Consider the following 24386-nt stretch of genomic DNA (forward strand, 5'->3'; position numbering starts at 1 on the left):
AAAAAAAGAATTGGGACCCACTTATGCCTGCACACTTACAGTGAGAATCCACTCAATTTTCACAAGTACGCTTAGATGAACAAAGAGTTTAATCAAGTGAATAGAACTGAAACAAATTTATTAGCATCTCATGAAAAAACAGGTAGTTCCAGACCCACGTTTTCATGGGCTTCAAGTGTGTTCAGAAGATAGAGATATTTGTCGCAATCACATTGGCAAGCTGCAGATGAGATGAAGATGTCATGGCCTCGCAGGTCTCCTATTGGCTTCTGTACAAATCTTAGATCAATATCCTTTGTTTGTATTGAATTCCTGAACACAAATTATGTAGCATCCTTTCCATCAAATAAGTTTTGAGTCAGTTTTGCCATTGTCAAGTTCTGGGATCATGGTTGGCAGTGAGGACAAAATAATCTTTGCCATAATTCACAGACAAACTATCAAATAAGGAGTGTCAAAACAATTATACCACAACTTTCATAAGCATGCACAATATGCCAATGTGACCCACATGACTCCTAAAAGCATGCTAAAACAATGAAGTCCCATAAGTTTCTTAATTCTCTGTCCTAATCTAACGAAACCTTCACTGTTTACTGTCGTGTCGGTTTGCTCTAGAGTCTTGTCAGTGCAGTCAACGTGAACATAGAACGGAGTGTCCCTTTAAGTCAAATCCTTGTTGGCCACTTTAGATAATCAAAGTGTCGCAGCGCGTCAGTCGCCTGACGAGGAACCAGCATAGAACGTTTAACAGTTTGTAACGATAGAGGAGAAATGTTTTATGTAAAAATACCAATACCCTTTCTATTTTCTAAGCTGGTTTGAATACGTACTTCACTCCTTTTCAAAGCGACCTAATATATCAGCTTTCCCGATGTAACAATTTATGGAATTCATGTTCAAACAAAGAATGAAAAAAGAATGAAAAGGTAGACCAGGTGACCAGACTGGCACTTCACTTGGGGAAGCATCCATTTCCTTGTTTCGCGTTGCGTGTATAGCAAACTTTTAAATACTGATTTCCTGCTGTCAGCGTCAGTTATAAAGATTACTTGAATAATCATTACTTCATAGATGTTTATCTAAGTGAATTCAAAACCCAAAACACCTGTTATACCCCTGTTCCATAGAGATTTTTCTCATTGGTCACTCATCAAAAGCAAAGCGTGTCAGATTACAGTCTGATGAATCCGACTTGTGTTGGTCGACTATCAGATCAGTGTCAGACATGATCCGATGAAGCTAGATTGTCCAATGAAGGAACTAAGGTCAGAGCTTAGTTCACCACTGAACATCATTTCCAGTCGAAAGTCTAGTCAGTGTCGGATAAGTGCAAGGCAGTCCAAGAATTGCCGAGTCAATCTGATGTGTGTTAGACGTGTGTTGAGCGACTGTCAGACACATCCAGCTGACGTCCTTTGACAGCCTGCTGAGTTTTGAACGATTGACATCATTATCATTTTACCTCATTTGCATAGATGGCTGGGACCACTATCATTGTTCCATGGAAACATATGCAAAAGATGAGAAAAAAGGTACATTTCTTAAATACTTATGTACAGTGGTAACCTACATGTGTGCCAGATTTTGATGAAACTTGTCCAGCTACATGTACTTATCAGATTCAACTTGAGCATGGAGTGGTATTGTGCTTTAAAGTCACACATTTCTGCTGCTGACCACCATTTTCATGGTCAGTGTCCACAGCTGGTGTCCAGTGTAGATGAGAGGGAATCCTCCAGAATTTCAATAGAAGGTGTAGGTCAGGTCCTGCTGATTTGCACTGACTTCCTATCCCAGGTTGTTCATAATCTACAATGGAACCCCCCCCCCCCCCACCCCTCTTGTGTGATCCATTCACCACCAATGCATCCTATCACCCTTTTGCTTAGAGTTCCTTGAGTTTCTTGAGTGAGCTTCTTTTCCCTCCACACCCAGGAACTGCATTTCCATGATTTGGTGCAGTGTCCACTCATTATAATTTTTTTTTAAAACTATCTATTCTAGTGTGCATAATATTGTAGACCAAAAAGGAAATCAAAAATCTTGTTCTTTCAATGGAGTGTTTTGTTATTTGTATAGCGTGATTGCTTGTTTCAGATGCAGAATTTTATAAATCAATTTAATTGGATTCTTAAATTGGCAATACATTAAAGTTGTCCATCTTTAAAACCGACACATCTTCGAAAATATCTCCTCCAGGGTGTGCATATTCAATGAATTTAACCAGTTCCATCTAAAATGTCTCCAAGATATACTGAAGACATGAAGTGAAATTCAGAGGTGCCAATTTGATGATTTGATGATGATCGAGAAGATTATTTCAGCAGCAAAATATCTGTGGGGCCTTGATGGGTTAACTAACCCCTCTCGGGACCACACCTCACAATGAATGGTGTCCTCTATTCACTGGAGGCAAACTGGTTGCCAATTTGATGACCAAATGAGCTTAAAGCGAGAAAACTGCATCCTCATGTTGTCAGACTGTACTGCCGGATGGCGCCGTCGCGGCACGCCGTGTAGAGCTTGCTCTGATGAACGGCCAGGGAGTAGACGGGGTCGCAGTCGGGGCCCGTAAACTCCCTCAGAGATTCCGTCTGGCGGTCGAAGTAGAAGCAGCTGCCATCCCCTGCGGAAAGGAGAGTAAATCATCAAACAACAAGGTGTGAAGTGAGAATGATTACCTAGGTGCAGCGAATACAGTAGCATCAATCATTTCACGGTCAGAGTGTAGCATCCTCTCAATGCTACTCGTTGCCTTTTCAAGATCAAAATACATATGGCAAGCTTCAGATTTGAAGGTCAGAGCTAGCTCTGTGTAAGAATTTTTGCATATTTGAAATGTAACAGTGTACAAGTGTGTGCATTACAGTACATTTATGTCAATGTTCCTTACATATTCCCCTCACAACAGAATGCTAATCTAGCTGACATACTGTATTTGTGTATCAGCATAAAAAAAAAAGGAGTACCTGTGGTACAATGTAAATATGACGATAGGGGTACAATCAATAATTTGTCTTTTACCCCTATCGTCATAGAAATCCCTGCCATGGTGAACATTTTCACAAGCAATGTAAATATGTATTGCATTGTTGTTGTTTTTTTCTGACAAGTCTGAGTGTACATCTTAGATACTGCTTTGCGCTTGTAGAGAATGTTCAGTGTTGAAATACACTGTGATGTTCATAGCTACTCTCGAGTAGTTATGGTTGCTAATGAGTGTTCTGTATATAGTATTAAGTGTTTAGTGTTAAGACATAACTGTACACTGAGCATCTCCACTTTCATATCAGGGTAGATGTTCTGACATAAAATGGTAGTGTTCAGTGTTCAGTGTTAATTTTGTGCACCTTTAGGGCTCATTCACATTGTTTTTAGTGTACCGCATGTGCAAGGTAATAAACCATGCACATATGACTGTCTGTGTATGGTCCCTGATGAATATCATGGTTACAACTTTTACACAAACACCATTACACATGCACACAAACACATTCAAAAAAATGTGCAGACACTCTAAAGTTCACAGTCTTTGAAGGACCTTCAACTTCAGACCTGTCCACTGTGCCGATTTGGGTGTTTCTTATTGAATCCTCTACTTGTGGATGCAAATGCTGGACATCTCAGATTGGACAGTAGCATCTTGCACTTAAAACCAAAATTCTACTTTTACATCGAGGTCAATTCATATTCACGTTTAGAATCACCTTTCAAACCATGTTCGCAAACACCGTTTGTGGCTGTAGTGGTCGACAGTACAAAAACACCAACAAAGGTTTCTACGGGAATTATGTTTTATTCGAAGTTTCGCATTTTCGTTTCACTTGATTCCAGAATTATTTCCATATGTGTAACTCCGTTCTTAGTTCCATTCATGATTTCTTGCACAATTCCATGCATAATTCCGTGAAAACTGTTGAGTAATAATGCATAGTAAAGAATCATAAGTACATGTACAGCAAACCAATTATCGAATTCATAATTATATAAACAGAGTTTCTCAGATGAAAAATCTAATGAATACCTTTATAAACTTAATCTATTCACTTCACTATAACGTTTTTGCAATCAAAATTACATATAAATTGACAAATGAAAATGCAGACCAATGCCATAGGCATCTCAATTCTACTACCTCATTTAACATAATGATGCACAAGTAGATGAACTGGCTGAAATCTAAGAACATTCACAATCAAAAAAATGAATTCTTACTTGAACTGTCAAACCTTCAATTGAAATAATTATCAATATTTTCTTACTTATTTATCTTGGTTTGTAATGTTAAATTCTAAATTCAATATCAAATGTGTATACATACATATACATAAATACAAATAACAACATAACTTTTCAGAAGTTTTATGAGTGTGTACAGATATACATGCCCTACTACACAGCAACTGCAGTGTACATTACACTCACATCAACAATATATTTTTATAAATTCAATTTTATTAGCTGTTTCTAACTTTATACTTTAACAAATCATGATTTTACTTAAAGAAAGCAAAACTAACCTCTTTGCCTGCTTTTTGCAATGTATTTTGGATCCAATTCTTCAGTATTCCAGCAGAAAGAGGATCCATGTTGCTCACTACAACCTGCCTGTAGTCCAGTCCATATTGGCTTCTACAGGGTGTGCATGTGTGTGTGTAGCAGCTGTACATTTAGCTGTGCATACACATGCATGGTGCTATGTCAGGTGTATTGTCTAAGAATGTGCTACTACATAAAGTATATCACTCTGTACAAGGGTCAAATTGGCAACAGGCTGGGTGGGAACAATTTCAGGTGTACTTTCACCATATTTCATTGAAGCAAAATAAAACATATATATTTTGATCACAATTTTCATTCGAAACAGTTGCCAATTTGCAACCAATTTACTGATCTAATTAATTCTAAATGTTGCCAATTTTAATATCCTCAAACAATTTTGCATAAAATAATTCGTATGAGCCAATCCAACTTTAAACTATGATACTTTCATCACACCGTTCCAAACGCATTCTGAAATGTGACTCTCTCTCTCTCAAGTTAAATAAATGCAGCCCATGTGTCACCATATTCAGAAGTGAACAATGGCATACAGACAAATGCTAGTTTGATTTCTGCACACTTATCCTAACCGTTTTCTTTTTTGTTCTTTTGTTAAAGTGAAATCATATGACAAAACATAAATCAATAGAAAAAAAAATATGTGCAAAAAGGACTAAAAACAGAGTATAAGTCTATGATGATATTTGATTTGATTTTTATTATGTCTCTTGTCCAACACAGATCATATAATCCAAATGCAGAAAAACTTCTTGCTGCATTTTGCAAGATGACCAGCATAGACACACATGGAAACAGATGAAGAGGTTTATTGCAAAACGAGTCAACTCCATTCTTGTTAAGTTGAGACATTTACGATTAAAGCTGCTAAAAAAAAAAATGATGAGAAAATATGGGATATTTTTCATCATGACTTCAAGAATATTCCTTGTTACAAGTGAGATTTCACTGAAAGCTTTAATTCTGCTCCATCTGATGATGGGTTTACTTTAAAATGTTTAAAAATGTCACTTAGTCCATATTGCCATCAAACTCTTCAAATAAACACAAAGTCAAACACACATTATTTTCTATCTGATCACTCACAAAACTTAACAAATCAAAACTGATAAAAAAAGCTGGTGATCCTTGCACCGTCACAAGCATTGAGTCAACTGCTACAGTGAAGCATATCTCTTGCATCAAGGTCTAGACACAATTGCTGCACTTAGATTTAAGTGGCCTGGCCATATTACTTCTTAATGATTTTTCTGAAGATGTCAAGTAATAATGAAAGCAAAACGTGAAATTGCATCTTGACACCAAGGATTCCCACCCCCCCCCCTCCCCTTGACATCCTTGAGTCTGAGATTAGATGTCTCGAGTGCTATCAGTTGACAGTCATGACCTTCTGTCCGCAAAAGGAAGCATTTAAAATGCTGGTTTAACCCTTAGAGGCTTTGTTTGCAAATTGGCAACTAATGCAAGAGTGCTATCTTCACTGATTGGCACAAAACCACTATGGAAACTAATTGTCAGTGTATAGAGATTACCTGATACCCCTTTGGATCCCTATAGTGTTACTATGACCTTCCTGCTGGACTGAGGCACACTGTCACACTTGAGTGGGATCGATAAATTTGCAACTAGGTCAAGCTTCGGATGGATTACTATATGCCGATGAAAAAGCCTGCCAAGTTTAGGCTATTAGTATCTGGGCATATGTGACCCTGCACCTCAAAACAAACAAAAAGTCGCCAGACATGAATTTTTAGTTAAGACCATATTCTGAAAGACCAGATTTTAAGCTTTAAAATGATGTGTAACTCAAATCAAATGGACTCTCCTAACCTATCTAAATATTGGAAAGAAAGCACAAACTCAGGAAAAGTGTGAACTGAGAAAAGAGGCTCTGAAGTACAGTGTCTATTCAAGCGCTCGAAACCGTGCTGGCTGTGTGATGAATGGAACAAAAAACAGGAAGTAAACCACCAGAGTAACAACAATTGAGGGATTATCAGATTAAACTGAAATTAAGCATACCTCATTAACATATTCTGCCCATAATCAATGCCAACTTTCAAAGCAGTAGCACTATCCTTTCAAAAGTTAGCAGAGTTGAAAGTGAAGAGTGTGGACAAGGTTTTTCAGAAATGAAAAAGGGATTCTAAAGACATGCCTAATCACACTATTCTACCAAAAATGTTCGAGATAAACTGCTAAAAAAACACACTTTCCTGCCCGTTTTATGATACCAAATTTTAGCATAATGTAAAAGAAGACCCGCTCTTTCAGAAAATATGAAGTCAAGTTCGGCTAGGTTGACCCATTTCACTTATTTTCAGTCCTCACGCAAAATCAGTGTGTGCGACTTTATGTTCGTTTTGAGGTGCACGGTCACATATGCCGATGAAAAAGCCTGCCAAGTTTAGGCTATTAGTATCTGGGCATATAAAGAGTCAAATCTACCAAGTTGTTTTTCTGGTGCTATTTCTCAGTAGTATAAAATGTTTCATTCACTGCTAGTATTTCATCAGATAGAATAAAACATTCTCTTTCAATTGAACCCTACTTTGATCACATATGTACCATTGTCTATCAATATTGCTGATATCCAAAAACCTCCACATCACTAGATTTATAACTGATCTGTTCATTGGCACTAGATATCTTGATAGATTAAATTTAAAATTTCTGCCTCAAGTCAGCAAATTTTTGTATTTTTCCCCATTCTGATTATGAGCAAATAGATTATTTTAAGCAGTTCCATTAAAGATCTCTCCAATATAGGATGTGTACTACATGTACATACATATATTAATCATTCTGAGTTGCCAATTTGATGAGTATAAGGATTTTTTTTCTGCAGCAACTTTATCCCAGGACTTGATGCGTTAAAATGACAAAATCATAATTCCAACTGCTCTGCCCTCATAGAAAAAAAAAAAATCATGTGACACAAATGCGATATTAACATGACACAAATGGGATACTTAAAGGGGATGGCTAGTAACTGATCAGTGGGTAGCAGTGGGAATGCTGAGGGATGATTGTTCCAATTCTTGTGGGATTCATTTAAGAGTACATTATATATCTATTGTTGTGTGAAAATTATTTGCTTCGGAATGGTCTCATATTCAAGTAATGTGCAGTTTAATGTTTCCAGGTTAGCGTGCCTGGTCAGTGACGGGGCATTAACCTGCACATTACTTGAATATGAGACCGTTCTGAAGCAAATCATTTTCACACAACAGTACAGCTACTTATAATGTACTCTTAAATGAATCCCACAAGGATTGGAACAATCATCCCTCAGCATTCCCACTGATCCCCACTGATCGGTTACTAGCCATCCCCTTTAAAGCTATTACTTTGGTATCACGTATGAAAGCATTATGTCAACTATTGAGACAGCAATGGCTGTCATTGTGAGATACAATCACAATACACTGTGACTGTTGATGGTAAAATAAGATGCATCCATGTTGGATATCATGTTCTTGTGGTGCACAAGTAATGCATTTACATGTAGCATTGAGAGTCCTTTTGAAAATATTCATTGAATCATTAAAATGAAATGGTCGTAAGATGGAGGGTTGAATATCACAGTGAACTAGTGAACAATGGAGTAATTTCTGGTTAGCTCCTAAACTCATTTACCCTCATGGAGACTTTGAATTATATGTGATTTTTATAGGTTTTGATTATTTTGTTCTTTTGCCACAGGTAAGAATCTACATAATTTACTAGAATGCTAAAAGTATTTAACAGCAATTAAAAACTCTGCATAATTCTTACAGTTTGCAGGCAAATTGTTCTTTTGTGGCTTGTTAAAAATATCAAATGGAAAGAGAAGTGTTACAGTGATTTGAAACTACATACACAATGTATGTGATTATTTAATGGTTTTGGTAATAAAGTTTGTTCTTTTGTTGCTGCTACAATGTATGAAAGAATCACAAAAATGCTAGGAAATGTGTTGCACGGAAGTCCATTGAAACCAAGGAGGTTCATGGGCTCGAGATCCAACTAAATACACTGTACATGATTATTTAAGCAGCTGTCAGTTTGTTTGTTTGTTTGTATTTTTTTTTAGATGCACAAAAGAATTCCAGACTCAGGTACCTGCCTTTGTGCCTTTGATGATCGAAGTTTGATGCTGCCTCTTCTTCTTTCTGAGCAATCTGAAGCCTCATTTTGAACTCTAATATCATGTTGGGTAGATTTTCAATCTCATCCAGGAATGTGTACAAAAGTGCATCAGAGCTGTGTTTTGTGAAAGTGTTTGAGACTGTACCCTCCTGGAAAGGTGACTTAATCGCAATCCTGATTAATTCTAGCAAATAAAACTGATAGTGGCATAATATTTTTGGATAGTTCTTTACAAATTAATGTGTCAGATTAGTGTCCAGACATGAGTGGTCAAGTAGTTTGATTTTGATTTCATCAAACTTTGCCACATTTCTTGTCATCTTATTCCGAAAATGAAATGAGGTTCATTAATCCAAAAATGTAATGACGGTATATACTATAAAGGAACCTTCTGAATTATGAGCCTTTTCTTATTTTTGGATTAACAAACCCTTGGGATAACAAACCTTATTTCACTTTCGGATTACAAACCCTATTTCCTTTTTGGATTGGTGAGCCTTTGCAATAATTAACCTTATTTCGTTTTTGGATTAACGAACCTTGGAATAACAAATTTAATTTCAATTTCATATCAACAAACCATATTTCATTTTCGAATTGTACGACTGTAACTGTACTATGGCATCTGCAGATGTCTGTCTGTACATGTTCATGTTTACATATGCAGGGATATCGGGTGACACACCATCTATGCTTCTGCAACAATTGCTTCGGTCTTACTTTCTCCAAGGACTAAGGGTTCGTTTAGGGTTTTATGTTTAGTTTGATGTGAGGATTAGGATTAGGGTTAGGGTTATGTTTGTGGGTAGAACTTGTGTTTGGTTTAGCGTGCAGATATTTCATGGGGGCAAATGTCGCAGGAGCAAATGTCATGGAACTGGGCTATCAGCATGCCCATGACAAAGTCAGGATGGTTCCCTAAAAGATGTGAGGAAGAGACTTGAGGGTTACATTCATCTTAATAAGAGATTATTTCCAAATCTGGACATGGAGAGATTTCTGGGAGTCCTTTTGCACAATCACAGACCTGGCTGCCCTGGTGTATTCTGGGTTTTCCCTAATTTGTGTGCAGCCACACCAAGTGTGTTGAAATATGTATCTTCATTAAAAATCAAAGAGCACTTGAGATCCACTCACATACACATATATATATCCCACAAACTAAAACCAAACAAAAATTACACTGAATTATAGATGACAAGTTGGATCGCAGCTAGAAGAAATAGATGGCTCTGCATATTGCATGATTCGGGAGATGCTGATAGCGATGAGTTATGCATGGTGACACTCGGAGACGGAACGCATGAACTGGAAACACCGTCGGGTTCAAGGTCATTCCGTGGCCGAAAATCAAGAGAAAGAGAGGTAAATTGTGGGATGAGTCACCCATCCTGGCCACACAGGGTCATTTATCAATGATTTATCTAATTCCCCAGAGTCTTTTTCCGATCACAAGTCTAAACTTTGGGAGTTAATGGTAGCTGTGCTCTCTCATCCATCATGCAAATTTTCTGTCAGAAAGAGAAACAGTAGAGTCATACAAAACTGGGCCTCCGGTATACGAAATGAAGGGATGCAAATCCGGGGGAATTACTGGAAGCTATTATAGGATGTCCCACAAAAGTGAGAAGAATGCTGTACACTGGAGAAAAAAAAAGAAGAAGAAAAGATGTTGGAATACCACTACAAAGTCTATAGAGTACCAAATTGTGATGTCATGGCCATTCATCGCCATGGGAACTGGGTCTCTGAACAACCTCACCTGGTTAAAAAGTTTATGAGCACACCTGGTTCCAATCCAAGCTATAACAAAAGATTGGGACAAATCACCACTTGGGTTCTCTACTGAAGAGAAAGGAGAGGGGAAAGGGGAGTTCAGGAGCCTGTCAAGCTTCTTGACATGGTTGGGAGAAAGGGTCATTCTAAAACATTGCATTCAATAGAAAAACTTGACATGTGGCAGTGAAAATTGCTCAGCAACCGTGCCAGAAGCTAATGGAACCATCAGCAGAAGAACGGTAGTAAAAGCCAAAGTGCATTTTTTTTTTTTGGTTCAAACTTCGGGTGAAATTTGCTGTTGTCATGTGTAATGTTAACCCTCACTGCAGAAAACTGCCGACTTTGCCGCCTGACTTCAACTGGGACGTTCTGATCGCTTCTCTCCTTTCCCTGCCAAGAGTGATGCTAACCAAGCAGGCTCACCATACCTCATACACTGTAGACTATTTTGCATGCAGTAGACTCATGAAGACAACCACTCAATGTGCATCTCATCTACAATATTTTCCAATTTTTCTCTGCCACTGTAACATCGCACGTTTTCTTAGCCGTGTAGACGGATGGGATGCAAGGCACAAATTTTGATGTTTGTGATACATCCCAATGACTACAGGCCTACGAGAAAGATCTAATTTACTTTTCTTAAGCGGTACAGTTTTGCCAAGCTCTACCTGTTCTTCTCCATATATTGGAAGGAGAGCTATGTTGAGCGACACTTTTCTCAAGTTAGGAAATATTTTGTCGGCTCCTACTGTCCTTCTGCCAGCTTGCTCCCCAACTCTGCCAGCTGGCAAAGGTATCCTGCAATGAACCTGTCAATGAACAGAGATTAGCTAATCCCCTCTAATCCCCCGTGTATCACCTTGGCCTTCCGGGTGGGACTGCCGCAAGGGACATGTCCTAGAGGATTGTTCGACCGACAGCAATGCCAAGTTTGGAGGAAATTAAGTGAATGCCATTCGGAGGGGCGCCTGCCAAGTAACATCTGATAGGTGTTTGGCTGAATGGAAGGTCAGATAACATGAAGCGCGTTCGAAGCCTTTGCTCAACTTGACAACATCCTTTCACGTTTTTTAAAAACAATTCAAAATATTAATGGAAAGGACTGATTTTTTGTTTTCCTTGATGACATTGCCAATAAAATATGGCACATATGTGATATCCCAGCTCAAACCCACAAAAAGTCACAGATTAGGATTCTATGTAAAAAACCAAAATATGTCATTTGGGTTGACAGACTCAAATTTGTAAAGTTTGTCTTACTTAGGAGAGTAATCTCTTCTCTTCCTAATGTCAAAATTTGATGGCTTGAAACAAAACTAAAATCCAGATATTAGCAGTATTTTTGGATCATTACTTTATAGATAGGCACTGTTTCCACTGTGATTTTCTGTGATACCTCAGCACAGCACGCATGAGTGACCCTAATCTTTAACCCCTTCAAGACTAGTCCTGAATATACTAGGGCAGGTGTCTATAGGAAATGCATGTTACAAAATCAGTCCGTCCTCGATGAGTTCAATACTCTTTTGTCCCTTTTCTATGAAACTGCACCCCCTAACTCTCTCTTATTTCAATCACTTTTTTTGCATGGATTAGGATGGTCCAATTTAACAAGTTACATTAAAGCTCAGAGCTTACTCTTATCAACTATGTTTATAAAAAAAAAAGGGAAAATTCATTTTGGCCTACTTTTGGTGATTTAGAGCCGAGCAGTCACATACGCACCTGTGAGTGTTGCCTTAACGGAAATTCTCCCTTTAACTTTTTAACATACATGACTCATTGCTGAAGAGTATCACCTCTCAAAATGCCCTAGATTCTTGCTGGTAGCCTGATTCCAGCTCTTGTTTCATTATTTCTTCTCCCCCCTTCCCCCCCCCCCCAACCCTCCACTCCATCTAATCTCGGTCAATATCATCTAGCCACGGTGTGATGCAAATGATTATTTGAGATAAGATTTCACCCAAATCTCGAACAGGGACGGGAGCGAGAACATCAGCCATGCATGATATACTGTTTCAACTCTCTTCATAAAAGAGAGAGATAGATAGAGAGACAGAGAGAGAGAAAATACAGAGAAAGAAGATAGATGAGAGAGGGAGGGGAAAGAGAGGAAAAGAGGAGCACAGAAGGATTGAGGGAGAAGAAAAAAAAGGAAAAGGGAGAGAAAAAGAAAAGAAAAAGGGATAGATATACAGAGAAAGGTGAAGAGAAAGTATGCTATCTGGAGTATGTGAAGTGGGGGGGGGGAGGAGAAGGAAGAGGAGTATGAGGAGGCTGAGGAGGGGTAAGGGAGAGGAGGAGGGGAAGAGGGGAGGGGAAGAGGAGGAGGAGGAGGAGGGGAGAAGGGGAGGGGAGAAAGAGGAGGGTGGATGGGGACACACCCATACCGGTCTTCCTCTGGAAATCTTCCTTAGATATGAGCTGAGGCAGCTGGTGGTATATTGAAAAATAACTGGGGAGAACAAGGGTGAATGGCTGAATGTTGGGTGTGACATCCGAGCTGACATTACAATCTATTCATTTATCTTTGCCGTTACAGTGTTTTTGAATAGTTAGTGGAACCTTCATTTGAAGTAGACTACACATGAAGACTTTGTTTACTTCCTGGAAAAGGCATTCCTGGATGTACAACTTCCGAGAATGAGAGAATGGGGAGGAAGAGAAGGGGAAGGGGAGGGGGAAGGGGAGGATTCTGAGCAGGATTCTGAATGTGAGCAAATTGTACAACTTTGGAATGATTAGTTTTCATCAGATCCCTCCAGCAAAATACCCTTCCTATATCACGTGCTATGCAACATCTTATCATTCTTAACCCATTGAGGACGGTTTGATTTTGCTACAACGCGCATTTCCCATAGACTCTTCCCTGAGTATACTCGGGACTCATCCTCAATGGGTTGTGAATTTTCGAGGATAAAAAGGAAAAATACAAAAGAAAGTGAGAAAAAAATTGAGGAGAATCAACGCGAAGTAGAAACAAAGTGTAATAGGGAGGAAGTAGAATAGCAACAGAAGTACAAGGAAACAAGAATGTATTGGGGGAAAAGAAAGAGCAAGAATGTATGAATGAAGAGAAAGGTAAAGTGTACAACAACAAAAAATGAAGAAGAAAAAAGGAGCTTGTGAAAAAGAAGTGTAATCATGCATCAAAAAACTAAAGTAGCATAGTCTGGGGCCCCAAGTAGTAAAGATAATCCACTGGATGATTTCCTTAAATCCCAGTAAGGAGATCTGGGTCCTGTCTTATAAAGAGTTAAAATTGATTATAAAGTTGATTTCTATCAGAAGTCTACGGCAGCCTGTGTATTAAGGAAACTTAAAATCGATTTTATCTTTTGATAAAACAGGGCCCTGGATGGTACAGACTGACAGGCAGACAGACAAACAACCAGAAAACATACTTCATGCCTCCAGCAACAACCTTCAGGGCGGAGAATTTGGGCCTTTTGTTTATTTTTTTACACCAAGCAAATTACGAAAGTGGATAATTGTAAAGGTGACATGGACATGTCCTATGAAAATTGAACAAGTGTTATCATCGAACAAAAGAGCCCGCTACATGAACACATACCACAATTTCATCAATCTAGGACATTGTACAGAGACGCATTTTAAACATTGAAAGGACCGGCAATGCACTTCATATCATTTTTGTATGTGTCCTCTTTTTGAAATGAAGAGCATGTTTGGATTTTTCCAAAATATACGGATGACAGAAATGATTGATAGGGAGAGAGAATGCATTTTTCAACCTTGGAATACGCATGACCAATCAGCACAAAAGCCTCATAAAGACACCAAACCTCGATTTACTGGTTTTGTTGTTGTTGTTGTTTTATTATCTGGTCTCTAAGCTTTTAAATAATGATGTAACCCACTTCCATTAAAAAACACCAACAACAAAGAACAAAAAAAAAAAAGAACCCAAAAAACACACACACACACACAAAACAAAACGAAACATCACAGCAAGAGTACAAAAGTCAACAACCAAACATGCAGTAGAGAGCAATCAGGGAGGTACTTGTGTTTAACATGCATCTCAATAGGGAAAACTGATTCCCAAATCAGGGGGACTTTTATCTGTTTTCTCTTGTCACAAGATGCAGAGATAATCCTGTTCATGGGGAGCCGCTACAGTGTACAGAATCAGTAAGACTTGCCAGCTCAGGTAGTATGGTGATGGGTATAATAGATGATCACTATGTACTCTCAACCCTTAAAGGAAACCAAAGCCCAACATATGAATGATGATTGAGTGAAAGCAGCAATAGTTAGTAGAACACATCACTGAAAGTTTGAGGAAAAATTGGTCAACAATCCAATTCAAAAGTTCAGAATTTTTAAAGTTTTGGTGCCAGATTTGTTTCATATTAAGAAGATTAATAGATTTCATAACATCATGTTTGGACAACAATATATCATAAAGAAAATATATGGAGAATGCCACAAAATAGTATTTTTCATGAAAAGTACACAATTTATCGACTTGTTACTGACATACTTGAATGTTAAGGGCAATACTATTCCACCCGCTTTCTTAAATAGGTATTAAAGTCACACACTCTTTTACTACGCCAGAAAAATGGCTGAATTTTATTTTTATTTTCTTCATATTGTTGGCCATGGGCGACATCATGAAGTGTTGTAGTCTTCTTATGCAGTGGGGACTTCACCAAACTTCATAACCTTTAAATCAATTTTCGAATTGTCCTCAAACTTTCACTAATGTGTTTTACTAATACCGACTGCTTACACTCAATTCACATTTATATTTGGGTTTTGGTTTCCTTTGAAATGCCATGCAGGGAGAAAAGAGAGAACCCCCCCCCCCTTCCCCGATTCTTCCTTTCCCACTATAGCACTCTGTAAGCCACATCGATAGCTCTTGGTCTATTTGCCATCAAACAAAACCCATTGCTGTCTGAGAGGCCCAGCTCCACCTTGCTAAAGACATCAAGACAAACCGCAGACAACAATAGATGCCGCCTGACATTCTTTCCCCCCTTTTTTCCCAGATCACGATACTTCCTGACAACATTCGTGGAACCCTCCTCCTCTCCTAACCTGTTTAACCAATCAAGTGCAGGGGGAATATTGGTATAGAAACTATTTTGTCTTGTCATTATTTACTGTATATGCCGAAATGCATTGCAAGGTCTTTATTTTCAAGAACTTTTGAGTCAGGTGCTGTTTGCGAAATTAAAGACACGCGAAAATAATGACTCTGATCCCAATGTGAATGTGACACACTCATGTACATTTCTCTGTTCAGTTCAGTACTCCAAGATCACAAATCTAACCACTTGTGAAATTGTCGTGAAGCCCCTATTTGCAAAAAATTTAGACTCGCTAAATATGTATACAGTAAATGGCACCTCTAAATTCCACTTCATATTTCATACTAAAAGAGAGATTAGTTGAAACTAATCAAATTCCTTAAATTTGTACAAAAAAAAGGAAGGAAGCTGTCGATTGAAAAACTTGCCAATTTCAGAAACAGATACTCTACTCTTTTAAAATGTGCTAATAAATTTAGAATCATTTTTTTTTTAGACTCTTGAATATTCTGTAACCTAATCAAACAATCACTGATGAGCAACAAATAAAGACAATGTTTTACCCCAGTGATCAAAACAGTAACAATGAATAGTTTGCTAACGCAATAAAAAGAACATTCTGGAACCAAATTCTGCCACCAAAAGCAACCAACCAAACAAACAAACAAACAAACAACAAAAGAGAGACAATGATAACTCAAAATCATGCAACACCAACGACAAAGAGCAACCTCTAAAGAGGAGATTATTTCTTTTCTTTGTGTTTGTTTGTTTGTTTGTTTATTTGTTTGTTTGCATGCCTGTCTGTCTGTTTGTAAACTACTGTAATTAAAAATGCTACAAGGAACAGATGATTGACTTTTGGTAGTGAGCCAGACCACTGTCTGGATCCAGGATTTTTTTTTCATAATTTTTTTAAAGGGTTTTCATCAGCAAATGGGCCTCCAAACGATGGAGTTCAAGCTGCGCATATTTAAGGTGTGCGTATGCAGAGCTTATCCTTCTTTTCAGTGATTTTTTTACAGCTCTTTGTGTTCATTTTGTTAGAAATCATCTCCAGAGGGGGTAAAAAGAGTTTTACAGATCGCACTTGAGGCGCAGTGTGCAGTTCCAGCTGATGAGGTAGACTCTAAGACGAAATATGATTGGGAAATAAGGGTGACTACCAGCGTGCATGTATAGGTGGATAGGTGGAAATGAGTTGCTTGGCAGAGGTCTGCTCTCAGAGTGCTTTACTAGTTATGTATCGAAATTAACAGAACAGCATCAAACCATAGAATCACGGTTTGTGGGAATAGAGGGGTTAACAGTAAGCCCCTTGCGTGTCTCAAGAAGAGAGCTGGAGGAGGCTGCTGTCGGTGATAAATCAGCAGCGACTGGCTCTGATAGGGATTGGCGGATTTGGCTGTAAGAGTTGGAGTGGGAAGAGAGGGAGAGGGAGAGAGCGATGCCACTTCGTGCCCCCAGGTTCAAGGGCAGCATTCTGATGGGGCACCTGGAAAAATTGGATCACTCTCGCTTTTCTCTCTAACTCTCTCAAGCCCTTAACTCATCTCGCGCCGACATCTTTGGTAAACGTGTGCTACAACATTGAAACTCGGAAATGAATGCTTCTAAGAGTTTAATGATAAAGAAGGCACCTTTCACGTACGAAAAAATATCGTTCCCAACTTTCTGCAAAATAAAGTTCTATGTAGAGCTGGAAAAAAAGGCAATGCCCCCTCAATTGGCAGCCAGCCTTTGGGCCCTGCACATGACAAATTTGGGGAATGGGACTGATGTGCGGAAGGTCGGCATCGCAGGCATGCTGTCGACGAGATACGGACCAAGGTGAAGGTCGCAGTGGATTACCAATCCAGAGAGATGGGATGAATAATGCACTGTGGAATGGCAAAGGTTGATTAGCGTCCTCAACTCATACCTACGGGATTGTTGCCGAGGATCGTGACGACCTTGGAACTGGGGGACGCATCAGAATGAATATGTCGCAAACATGTGGATGGGTATCAAACTTGACAGCCGTGGAAATAGCGCCATTTTTCCATAAATTTTACTCAGAATTTTTTTTTCTGCACCTAAAACTTGTTTTGATGTAATACATATTCACTGCCTTCCATTAAATACTCCAGCCAAACGTCAGTCATCTACGTAAAACAGAAATGTTTACATACTGCTATTATTTGTGTTTTCACACTGGCTTGTGATGGAGACAGCTTTTACGGCACCACATCTGAGTAAGGTTTATTAGAATTAATACAGTTTTTGATTTGATTTTGATTTGATTTGATTTGATATATTCTCAGTATGCCATTGTCTTTTTCATTCTTTGCTGACGAAACAGGACAACAAATCATCTTCACATACATCTCACAAAGTAAGTTAGGAAATAAAAGATGGACTTATTTTTCATTTTAATCAAATTCATTGGTCTTGCCTGTCAGCATACAAAAAGAGGTAAATTCTAGCTTTTCAATTTCTCCTGTTTTTTTTTTTTTACTACTATGTTCTCTTCAGGCACTGATTATTTCAGCAGAAATATATGAAATCAAGTAATGACATATCATTCACGTATAACTGAAACCTTTTTCACATCAGGCATTCAAACCAGCTCAAAACATGTATCAAATCTAGACAATCAATGATTATTGATTTGAGAGGGAAAACTCATTACCATATATTTTCTCTCCCCCTGTAATCTCCCCTCCATCTAAAAATGATGACATGGCTGAAATATATCTATCGAAGAGCTTTTTTTTTTTGTGCCAGTATGCTCAAGTCGATCTGAATATACAGAACCGATCAACAAACTGCAAGTACAGTGAATGATTACGGCCATGTACCCATCCCGTGGGAGGGCGGAGCTCCCGTGAGAAAATTAATGAATTGAATGATTTGGTTACCTCCGGTACTTTTCTACAAGTCTCTTCCTCCTCGATATTGACTTCCATTTGATCCTTTCGCTCCCAATAACCCATGCTCTTCATCATGTGGAGCTAAGCCTTCTTTTCAGTGAATTCTTTTTTGACTCCTTATGTTCATTTTGTTTGAAATCATCTTCAGGAGGGGGTAAAAAGAGTTTTACAGAGAGTGATGACAAAAATAGAAATGGTGGTGGTAGAATGGAGGTCTGAATGAAGGAGGAAGAGAAGGAGAGAATGTTTGAAAAAGAAGAAAGAGGAAGGAAGATGAAAACAGAAAAAGAAGAAGTACAGATGGAGAAAAGGAATTACTGGTACTATGAAGACAGATAACAGCAAAACAAACAAACAAACAAACTCTGTGAGAGGAAAGTTAATGAGGAGAGAGAGAGAGGGAGAGATAGAAAGACATGAATGTTGAAAACAAAGAGAGGCAGACAGAACGAATAGGAAACAAGAGCACAATGTCAGCTGAGAACCAGAAAGGTGCTATTGCAATTCCGGGGGTATTGAGTTATTGGTATTAGGCTGTAGAGCTTGATCTTCTCTATATCAATGTGTCAATTTAAATCATTTTCACTTTCAGTGAAATTCTAAAAATCAGAACCACAAGGGCACTATTTCATCCCATATTTGGAACAATGCTTATAAATCTACCCACTTTTTTGTTTTTATAGAGTATATTTTTTCATGAAAATTAATTGTTTGTTTTTATTTGTCCTTAAATTTTAGAATGCAATAGTACCCTTCTTGTTTTCAACTGACGATAAGGAAAGTAAAGAGAGACGAGGGAGACAGCCTAAGAAGTGATGATGAAAAAGAGAGAGAGAGAGAGAGATGGTAGAAATGTAAGAGAATATGAGTAAGAGTGAGGGAGGGAGAGTATGACAAGTTTGGATGAAATAAAGGAGGAGGGTAACAGAGAAATGAGTGAGTAAGAAGAGAATAGAGAAGAGGTGTGTGGAGAGAGATAAGAGGTGTGTGGAGAGAGGGAAGAGGGGGAAGGAAGATGGATGGAGAGATGGTAAGGGAAAGAGAAGGAGAGGGGTAGAGAGAGAGAGAGAGAGTGGGGAGGACACTTGCCTATGAAGCCTATAATCTGTAAATTAGGTGGTTTTTAATGGATGAGACGTGATGTAAATGAGGAAAGGCATCGTTGAATGGCGAGATGGGCAGTGGCCTTGCTCATTTCCAGAATGACGATGAGCAGTCTTGCTTGTCCCCGCACAAAGGCACTTAACATGGACATTAAACCAGAAGCGCGGAGTGGGGGGGGGGGGAGCACAAACCTCTGCCAAGGCTAGTGGGGTCACTGACATCACAGAATTCTGCACGCATCCTTGAGAAAAAAAGAAAATATAAATATATATATATATATATATATACATATCCTGGATCGGGATCATGCTCCAGATTACCACCAAACACAAATCACTGTTACTTTTTAGCAGTGCATCAAAAATGTGGATTTTTGTATGGTTGATTTTCATATGCAATATCAGAGCATATTCAATGAAACACATAGACTAGTGGATGAGTTCCCCAAAGGCTACTGTAGTAAAGTGCTGTGCAATATTACACTGTATTTTTGCCTTTGTCTGTTGCGTGAACACTTGCTGAGCACACGCACACTTGCAACAAAGTTCGGGAACTCTCACTACAAGTGCAGAAACTCTTGCTAGAAGTGTAAGTCACTACGTATTTTTTAGAGCAAAGACACCTTCAAATTCTAATTACAAGGACATACTTTTTTTTTTTACAGTTTTTGCCTCATCTGAATAATGATCATATATGATATTAACTATAGTGATTGGCTTTATTTCATAGAATACCAGGGAATACTGCACTTGCTATTGGCAATATTCACTGGTATCCTATTCATTGGCATCCAACATGATATGAAATATCTAATAAAAAACAAAACCAAACAAACAAAAATGGCAGCAGACACATATGCATCCTCCTTTGAGGAGGTAAAAATTAAGTTTAATATCAGCTATATCTTTGTGCATTCTAAACGTCCATGATGAAACCAGATGCAAAGCAGCAGGTTACACTCAAATTGTGAATACTGCTCACAACAAAGCAATATCCATGCCATCTATTACAAAGGAATGCCCTCCCTCTCATACAGGTAAAGTTACAATTCCAATCTTTTAAAATCTTAACATGACATCAACTATCACTGGGAACACAATGTGTGTGTATGTGTGCATGTGTGCATAAACACCTACACTGTTAACCTGTTGAGGACAGGCTGATTTTGCTACAACATGCATCTCCCATAGACACCTGCCTGAGTATATTTGGGACTCGTCCTCAAAAGGTTAAGGGTGTATCTCACTAGAGGAGACTTTGCAGTGATTGCTGCGACTGATCAGTCGCTGTGACTCGTGCGACTTGAGAGACCAAAAGATGGCTTGTGTTTTCACCAAGAAGGAGACTCCAGGGCGACTTCAGAGACACCTCCAAATATTTAAGATGATAATTTATTCACCTGGAAGTTGCGGAGACATTGCTGCAACATCTCCAGGACATCTCTATGACGTCTCCGTTAACCCGTTGAGGGCGGGATGATTTTGCCATAACATGCATTTCCCATACACACCTGCACGAGTTTACTCGGGACTCATCTTCAGAAGATGAGACCGTGTATACTCGGGCAGGTGTTTATGGGAAATGCGTGTGATCTTTAAGAGGTTCTCAAAAGTTGCCAATGAGTCTCCTCAAACCTGGAAACCTCGGGAATAGAATTAGTCTCCGCGACTTGGCCGCAACTAGATGGAGACGTCTCAACAACCGGATGTCTCCGTGACCAGCTGGAAACTAGAAAGAGTCTCCAAAAAATTAAAGAATGTTTGATTCTCCCATGACTCCCCTAGAGACACGGCGACATTCCAGACGACGTCGCAGAGACATCGCAGAGATGTCTCTGTGACCACTCCACGAGCAGGGAGACTCGAGTTGCCACCAGGTCACCAACTAGTCTCCAGCTCAATGAGACACCGACTTTACATACATTATCGTGTATACCTCAAGCACAGAGGGAAACTTTGAGGAATTGGTGTTTGTTGGGAGTTGTATGGAGAGGGGTAGTTAATCACTGCTTTTAAGTGCACACAAGTAAGTGGCAAATCTTCAAAAGTTTGTAACCATCAAAAACACAAGAATTTGTTAGAAAAACTGACACATGAATCTAGATGAAATATCTATAGAAACAATGAATCTCCTTCATAATTTCTGAACATTTTGTATAACATACAAATCTTCTGTTATCTGCACTGTCACACAGTTTGATATTTCAGTGATCATAATTAATTCTCTGATCTCATAAACGAAATATTAAGCCACTTTTTCTCAAAATTTCAGAGATACTAGTAATGAATAAGCATCCACTTTTAAACTATCACTGTAAATCGTCTTTCTTCATCTGTGAATGATATCTGTTGTGATAGAGAAGCAATTACAGTTAGAGTACAATCATTTGCGATCATGAATTGGAGACTAAATGCAGATCTCTGCTTCAGCTCCTCTTCAATACAAGTATCGTTGATTGAAAGATAAGATGTCGGTAAAGACAGCCGAAGCTGTAGGTGAGTTGGGGCGGGATGCAAGGGTTGATTCCAAATGGATCGTGGGGGACGTGGCACTCATTAAACAAAGTGGATTCTGCCAGGATTCGGGGTTCTGTCGAGCCATTAACTCGTAATCCCTGACCATTACAGTTCTGTTGTCCTTTTCATCTTGACGCGCTCACACGAGAGAGAGAGAGAGATTCGCCATTTCACCGACTCTGTTCCTCCTCCTCCCTTTTGTCTCGTCCACAAAAGGACCGATTAGAAGCATGGGGTATGAGACGAAGATTAATAAGTCCAGAGAAAATTGTGAATGACCCAGAGAATGGGTGCTCGTTCCCCCTTTCAGCAGATCTGGGTATGACTACTCATCATCAATATTCGTCTGCGTTGCAAAATTTGCATATGGGAAATTCACAAGAGATAATGGGGCAAAATGATAAGTGAAGTTTCCAAATTTGTGTCAAGGCCACTGGAACTTTCAGAGAAATCTCGCTGCTCATTTCGAAATATCAAGAAATCATGCATATATTCCTGCAGGATCTCAATTCTTTTTTCCCCTCACTTTTTCTCCCTGTTTCATAAATGGTTTGTTGCTTGTTTAAAAATACTTCATTAACCGCTGCCCCCCCCAAAAAAAAAAGGAGAAATAAAATGTTACAAGATAAAGAGATGAGAGAAGAACAATTAAATCACATTTTGCAACTTTCATTTCATATTTCCATCTAACTAAAAGGGATCTACTTTGTGGGACATTCAATGTACGTGGATTGTCTCTGCTTCCGTTCAGAATGAAGACGCCGATCTTTCCGTTCAATCTGAATTCTGACAGCTACTCACACTTATCAAATCGCTCTCCAGCAAAACACAATAAGACAGCCAAAAACTAATCAAACGAGGCCTCGAAGAAGACAAAAACGAGTCAAAATGCGCCTCCATTCCCCTGATTGCTGCTTAAAATGGACGGAGAGAGGATGAGACAGTTCTATCGCATGAGCATTGTTCCCGTCGTGCTCGCTCCGAAAAATGAATTTAATCGGCCTAAATCCAATCACATATATACAGGATATGCAGTTTAACAAAACATAAAGAAAGCCCAGATTTGTAACAGCACAATAATTTGATTGCTCTATTTTCTTTCCATGTATGGGCTCAATTGGATGACTTTATCAGATTGCAGCCAAAAGAGTTTTTCTCTCACAAGCTATCAAGAGAAAACCTGATTTTGCTTCCTGAAAGATTCATGATTAAATGAAAACCTTGAAGGAAAACAAATTTAAAACTGCAAAAAACTAGAGAAATAAAGAATCATCTAATTTTCAGAGAATAAAAAAGAAAAGTTGGGTATGAACAAAGAGTTGATTAAGAACAACTAGTAAAAGCCAAATTGAACAAAGCAGTAGTTGCACAGTGGACTATACATTAACAATGACCCCTAAGCCTGGGATACTGCACAGTCGGTTGTTTAAACCTCTAAACATTGAAAGGTGCGGCTGAGTTATTTTAACCCATTGAGGACAGGCTGATTTTGCTACAATACGTATTTCCCATAGACACCAGCCCAACTATACTTGGGACTACTGTAAAAGCGGAAATTCTCGCGGTGTTGAAACTTTCGCGCATTTCGTGCAACCAGAAAATAGCGCGAAAATAAAAGCAAGAGAGTATTTTTGCTTGCCATACGTTCCTGTGCGTGATGTCTTGATTCCCCGCAATTAAAAACTCGCAAAACTCTTCTGACCCGGCCTAGCGCAAAAAATTAGTCGCGCGTAAATATCCACTTTTACAGTAGCGTTCAACGGCTTAAGATGACTTCCACCAACTCGCCTAGCTACTGCAAAGAGCAGACAGGTGGCCAGGACAGTTGACAGGCAATTAACCCTTTGGGTACATGGGTGCTTGATTGTAGTTTGTCTCCCTTCATCCTTGAAGCATTCACAAGATTCCAACAAACTTGACCTATTTACAAGTTGGCCGGCCCATGCTCTTGGGTGTGGCGATGTACCTCAGACCTACATAGGAAGAAGAACCTTCTCCATTACATGATTTAGTTTGCGAGTTCTGAGTTGCCTGTCTCAGTAATTAGGTCAGGTGTCCCAACAATCTGATGTAGCCTGCCCTCTATTGGTGACATGTTGCAGTATGGGTGCCCATTGTCAGCCCGACCCCCCCCCCCATAAAAAAAGCAGGATCTCTGTTCAATGACTAAAGTATGATTTGCCTTCTTACAGACTTACAACTTTTGTCAGAGACTTGAACCATGAAAAAAAAATACTGTATGTGGCATATCTTAGTGTTTCTTTTTTTTATTATTACAAATTTCACAAGTCACCTGAAATTAACATATTCGATTA

At 38.9% G+C, this 24386-nt stretch overlaps 1 protein-coding gene across 1 annotated transcript in view; it reads right to left on the bottom strand.

Annotated features, from left to right (window-relative positions):
- Positions 1-2471: 2471 nt before the first annotated feature.
- LOC139730794 (proteasomal ATPase-associated factor 1-like) overlaps positions 2472-24386 on the bottom strand; it is a 74680-nt gene continuing 52765 nt past the window's right edge. Inside the window, exon 11 of the mRNA XM_071641667.1 lies at positions 2472-2629. Within this exon, the coding sequence (XP_071497768.1) occupies positions 2472-2629 (158 nt within the window). The remainder of the gene's footprint in view (positions 2630-24386) is intronic.

This window comes from Diadema antillarum, unplaced genomic scaffold, assembly GCF_040938485.1.
Source record: "Diadema antillarum isolate AM-2024a unplaced genomic scaffold, OU_Dant_1.0 scf00000022, whole genome shotgun sequence".
In the NCBI taxonomy this organism is placed as follows: Eukaryota; Metazoa; Echinodermata; class Echinoidea; order Diadematoida; family Diadematidae; genus Diadema; species Diadema antillarum.